The 6,000-nt window shown below is 48.1% G+C and overlaps 1 protein-coding gene across 3 annotated transcripts in view; it reads left to right on the top strand.

Moving 5' to 3' along the window:
* Positions 1–2,760: 2,760 nt before the first annotated feature.
* The window catches only part of ITGA11 (integrin subunit alpha 11), a 574,736-nt gene continuing 571,496 nt past the window's right edge, over positions 2,761–6,000 (top strand). Inside the window, exon 1 of one of the 3 annotated variants that reach the window (XM_069222912.1) lies at positions 2,761–2,926. In XM_069222912.1, coding sequence (XP_069079013.1) covers positions 2,875–2,926 — 52 coding nt within the window. In that variant the 5' untranslated portion in view covers positions 2,761–2,874. The remainder of the gene's footprint in view (positions 2,927–6,000) is intronic. The other 2 variants (XM_069222911.1, XM_069222913.1) reach the window with 2 other exon arrangements.

The raw sequence follows: 6,000 nt of genomic DNA, 5'->3' as shown, positions 1-6,000 counted from the left end.
CCACAACAATACTACACATGTTCCAAGTCTTTTAAGGAAACTTACACTGGTCCTGCAGGATCACACTTGCTCCACGTCTTTCAGAGAAGATTGTGATGCTCTTGACCAGTGCTGTATGTTTTATGCGTGTGGGCGAAGCACCCCCTGCCCTCCTGCCCTTTGTGCTCTAGTTTTGTGTGTTTTAGGTCTCACCAAAAGACTGCTTTAGCTGTCTCGCCAGCCTAATTTTTTCTAAGAAAATAATAATAACCTTGCATAGAGAAACTGTGCTTTAAATAAGTACACTTCAGTTATTCATCAAACAGAGTGTCATTGATATATTAGTTCAGCCCTTCAGAGCAGCATACATACAATTGGGTGGATCAGCCCTCTTGGGCCATTGTCTTTGTTGCCAATGTTTTATTATGTCTAATAGATAACCACTAGCCTTTAGGATGTCAGATAGTCTAAGTAACAGTAGGTTGACTGCTTACTTTGTGTTACTCTGCAACCAGAGATGCCCAATCTCATGAGGCATTTCCTTTGGTTCATCCCCAGCAGCTTACCTGCAAATGCAGAATGGTGCTAATTGAGTAATGAGAGTACATGCAGCTTCATGGTCCTTGCTACTGGATCACAACTTTCTTATGCAGAGCACCAGGCATCACCGCTGCAATCTTCGAAACCATACCATCACCTAATGCCACCACCTAATGCCACCAACAGTATTCTGCATACTTTATCATTATTTACTGTCCCAAGATGGCAGACCAATGCAAAGCTTTACTTTGTTTTTTTTTTATTGAAGTACATGCCCTTCACATTTAGTTGCTGTATTTTTCTTGTGGTTTCATTAAGTATAGCATATGCTTGTACAAAAAAGAAAAACACCACTTTAAAAAAAAAGGCAAGTGGGACTTTTTTGTTAGGCCAAGCCTCTTCCCCGCAAAAGTTAACAAAGATTGGTCTTGCTATAGGAAATTGGGTTACTGGTTGACAGGGGTGAAAACCTACTCATGTAGTAACCATAACTCATGTCATGGTGAAAAATAAGCACACCCCAAATTAACCTGTGCTCAATCATCTAATAGCTTGACACAAAAACAGTCAGGCCTACCTAGGAGGCAGTGTGTTAAGTATATATGCAGCACACAAACAGAAATAAAGTATAAACACAACACAAGAAAAATCCCACACCAACTTAGAGCAATAAAGTAAAATGTAATAAATTAGTGGCACCAAAAAGACAAAAACTCAATTAGTAGAACCGGAGATATCCAATTTTAAAGGTTTAGATAAAAAGTAGTGATTAGAAGCACAAAGCGTCAGCTGTGGTTACCTTGTAACCACAAGTTCAGGCCGACCACTATAGAGTGCCAGCAAGATAAGGGACTAAGGGCCATATGTACAAACACTTTTCCCATAGACACAGAATGGGTAAAAACCTTTGCTACATCTGGCCCTAAGTTAGGCCTGCTGAACAAAGTATCTTAAAACTTGTTTGTGGAGCGATGCAAGCATCTGAGTCGAGGGTGCGTCATGCAGTGGCAGTTCAGAGGGGCTGCGATGCGAGGCCCTGCGTTGAGAATGCATTATGCAGTGACAGTTCAGAGAAGCTGCAGAGCTGCGATGTGATGTCCTGCATTGAGGATGTGTGGAGCAGCAGCAGTTCCAAGGAGTTGCAGGGCTGCAATGTGACGTAGTGCGTTAAGGATGCATCACGCAGCTGCGGTTCCAAGGAGGTGTAGGGTCCTGCGTTGGGAATGCATCACACAACGATGGTTCTAATGTTGAGCTGCGATGCATTGCACTGCATCAGTTCTGCTAAGACCACAGCTGGGCTGGCACAGTACCTTCAGGCCCACTTCCAAGGGTCTAGGACTGGGGTGGCACCAGCTTGGAGGGGCAAGACTTCGAGCATTTAGAGTGCAGGTGCAGAGATCAAGGTGTTTGGAGCCTTTTCTGTCCCTGGGGATCTGATCAGGAGGCCAGCTAAATAGCCTTGGAGTCATTATGGTGGTTCAGCTATTTATGGTCCCTGAACAAGAAGTTACCCACTTCTATTAAATGTTTTTATATAAGATCCTTGATATCCAATGGCTTGTAATAGCAAACGTTCATATTAAGTGGATCCAGTACACTTTTTATGAACGTATTTTAAATCAAAATATGGATTGGCCCTGTTGGGATTCAATGCTTTGCTCTTCAGGTCACGTGAGGAACTCTGTGGCAGGTCCACTGATGCACTGCCGCATCCTACGTTTCTAAGACGGAAGAATACGTTGATGCAATAGGAATTCGACTTCAGACTCCGAATAACAAGCACTTCAAACTAAAATGTAGTTTTACTGGAACGCTCCAAAGCGTTGTCATAACAGCTGTTTCCCTTCTCAGGGGACGTTTATTTAATCAACATGTTGCACGTTTATCTCTGCAGCAAGTAGAGAAATCCGATGGACTGTCTTCTCAGCTCCTAAGTCAGAGAAAGAATAGCAGGTTCTCATCTGGACGGTATTTTATTCAGAAACAGTGGCAGTGGTCCTCGCTTTTAGTTGTCTTGTTAATGAAGACTGGCTGGGTCCGCACCTCTTGGCTCCGGCCCTGCAGATTGCAGATACATCTCCACAGACAGGACTTTAACTCGTTGAGCTACCTCGGCCGCTTCCCAGTCCCATACGGATTTGGCTTCAGATGAGACTGACTTCATTCAGCACATTTTCCAGTAGACTGCTGAGCCATCAATCCACCTCCCCCAAAAGTTGCCTGTCCCTCCCACTTCCTGTGATGAGGAGGTTGGTGTGCAGGAGCTGAGGGACCGCGGAGGACAGAGCTGGAAAGCCTCTGCCGGAGACGGGACGGACCCCCCAGCAGCCTCTGCGGACACACCGGACCCCCATGGACTGCTACACGGGGCTTCTCGTGACATGGGCGCTCAGCCTGCTGACAGGTAAGGCAGCTTGCTGAGAAGCAGGCACTGTTCGCTGCACCCGGGTGCCAACGACCTTACAGGCTGCTAGGATAGCGCCCAGGCAACTTTAAAGCGCTTGAAGTGCATTTCTTAAGTCAACATTCAGGAGCGAAGCAGCTTGTTACGCTGTTGTTGAGCTTTGCGCACTAGCGTAGCCCTATAGGTTATGTCACTTAAGGTTGCTTCGCGGCGCTGTATGACTGAGAAACAGTGGAACAAGCAGGCTGACATGAGGTGGGGAGCATATATTTATATGATAATGTATATTTTGTTTTGTAGACCACTTTTGACAAATAACGGCGTCACCAAGCTGGTATGAAAGAAAATAAATACTACAACTTGGTAAAGCATTCATATGCAGTTCACGGTGCTGTGCGCCGCTTCCAGGCGCTTAGGTCCGGTGCCTGTGAAAGGTGGGGGATACAAGATAACGAATAACGGTGGTGTGATGTGGTGTCTAGAGCTTTATGTGCGCCTTCGCTGTGGACCGCGAAGCGCTGCACATCAGAGGAGACTGCGTGTCAGAGGGGTCTGTATCTTAGGTTATGTGGATGCATGGCGTGTGTCAGGAGGAGGGTCTGCGTCTCAGGGTTGGCAGTGCGGCACAGAGGTCTTCGTGTCACAGGGGTATGTGCGGCAGAGACGGCTGTGGGTCAGGGATGTCTCTACGTTTGCGAAGTTTGCTTCAGTGAAGACTGCTCCAGAGAGGGCTGCATCTCAGAGAGCCTCATGTGCCAGACGGTTCTGTCTTGAAAATGACTCTATACGATGGGTCAGTGCCTCCGAGAGGGTTGTGTGCCACATAGGGGACGGTATCTGGAGAGGGCTGTGTGTCATAAAGGGCGGCTGACAGAGGTTTTGTACGTCACAGAGGCTGTGTGTCAGAGAAGGCTGGGTGCCAGAGAGGAAAGGGGGTGCTTGCATCTCAGACATGTCTGTATCCCAGAGGTGTTTGTATGTATGCGGTGGCTGTGGGACAGAGAGGACTGTGTGTGAGAGGTCCGCGTTTCAGAGAGAAGTCCGCATGTCAGAGAGGGCGGTGTCCCAGAGAGGGTTGCATGTCAGAGTCACCTGTACCCCAGATGTATCTGCGTGTATCTGAGATGGCTGAGGATCAGAGAGGTCTGTGTGTCAGAGAGGGCTGTGTCTCTGGGAACAGCATCTCACAGAAGGCCGCGTGTCAGAAAGGGCTGTGTTTTAGAGTGGGTGTATCTCAGAAAGAGATTTATATAGAGCAAGCACATGCCTAAGAGGTATCTGTGTCTGAGGTGGCTGTGGATCAGATATGTCTGAGAGGACTGCGTGTCAGAGTTAACTGTATCTCAGAGGTCTCTGTATGTCTGATATGGTTGTGGATCAGATGTGTCTGAGAAAAGTGTGTCAGAGACACTTGTATCTCAGAGGTGTCAGTGTGTCTGAAATGGCGCTGAATCAGAGAGTTCTGTATGTCCGAGGGCACTGTGTGTCAGAGATACCTGTATATCAGAGGTGTCTGAGCATCTGAAAGGAGTGTGTGTCAGCGACACCTGTATCTCAGAAGTATGTGTGTGTCTGAGAGCACGGTCTGTCAGACATGCCCGTATCTCAGAGGCGTCTGTATGCCTGAGAGAACTGTATGTCAGAGATACCTGTATCTTTGCGGTGTCTGTATGTTTGAGAGCGCTGTATGTCCGTATCTCAGAGTTGTCTCTATGTCTGAGAGGACTGTGTGTCAGATAACTGTATCTCAGAGGTGTCTATTTTTTTAGATGACTGTAGATCAGATGTGTCCGAGAAGACTGTATCAGAGACATCTCTATCGCAGAGGTGTCTGTATGTCTGAGAGCACTGTGTGTCAGAGATACCTGTACATCAGAGGTGCCTGTGCATCTGCGAGGACTGTGTGTCAAAGATAACTGAATGTCAGAAGTATCTGTATGTTTGTGGATCGGACGTGTCTGAGAAGACTGTCTCGGAGACACCTGTATCTCAGAGGTGTCTGTATTCCTGAGATGGCTGTGAATCAGAGAGGTCTGTGTTTCTGAGAGGGATGCACCTCGCAGACGGCTGTCTCGCAATAATCTCGGACAGGGCTGTCTCCGAATCCCGCCTGTAATGTTGGGGTCGCTGGGGTGCGGGAGGGGGGTCGTCCATTCCATTCTCTTTCCTTGGAGAACGTCGGTGTTGCTCCTGGGGAGACTACTAATTAAAAAAAGCTTGAAGCGGCGCAGAGCAACATACCCCCCCCCCCCCCCCCGTGACGGCCGGGCAGAGCCCCCTCCACTGGAGGGAGGGCAGAGGGTGTGCAGATGGGAAACTCAAAGACCCCTGGCAGCCGCCCCAGCCGAGTGTTCCGCTGATGAAGCGAAAAGATGGCATTTTTTCAATGACCACAACATTTTTCACATGAAATCTTTTAAAATTGAATTTATTAGAACCTGAGACCAACGTGGCGAACAGTTCAAGAAAGCCTAGAAATGAAGAGCAGTGTACAGGCTTTTAAGGCCGCGTGGAAGAACTAGTTCAATAGTGGTGAAATTCAATTGGATTTAGCAACTACACACACATATAAATCTAATATTTTAATTTTTGGCCGTGGAGTACAGTGTCCACGAGCAAGGAACCCATGCGCACCCCTACCCCTGAGACGGAAGAGGGGTTGTGGGTTGTTAGCACTTCACCTACTCAGCCACTACTACTGCTCAATGCCCTGAGTGTGCCCCGTACTCAGCCCCTTGGCACTTTTGGGGTGGTACCTGCAGGAGGGAGCAGGAGGGAGCAGAGTGGGAGAAGTTGCAAGGATCCCCTTTGTAGTGTTGGGGGCCCTAGGCCCTCATGCTACCAAATAAGGAGACGCAGACACAGTAGCATAGTAGTATGAACTGGCCGTGGGCACGTGCGCCCAGTCCTTTTTATTGCCAGAGTCACCTGACTGGTGACGTCTGTGTTGGGTGGGAGTGGGGTGTGAATGTAAGACCAGCCCTCAGCCGAGTGGCTGGTGTAAACACTAGAACGTGTCCAACAGGACACTACACCCTTGTCACCCTCTGGCCAGCAGTGTTTTAGAAGTGTGC

This window comes from Pleurodeles waltl, chromosome 3_1, assembly GCF_031143425.1.
Source record: "Pleurodeles waltl isolate 20211129_DDA chromosome 3_1, aPleWal1.hap1.20221129, whole genome shotgun sequence".
Taxonomy (NCBI): domain Eukaryota; kingdom Metazoa; phylum Chordata; class Amphibia; order Caudata; family Salamandridae; genus Pleurodeles; species Pleurodeles waltl.
The sequence above is the reverse complement of the archived record's forward strand: the minus strand, read 5'-3'. Positions and strand labels throughout refer to the sequence as shown.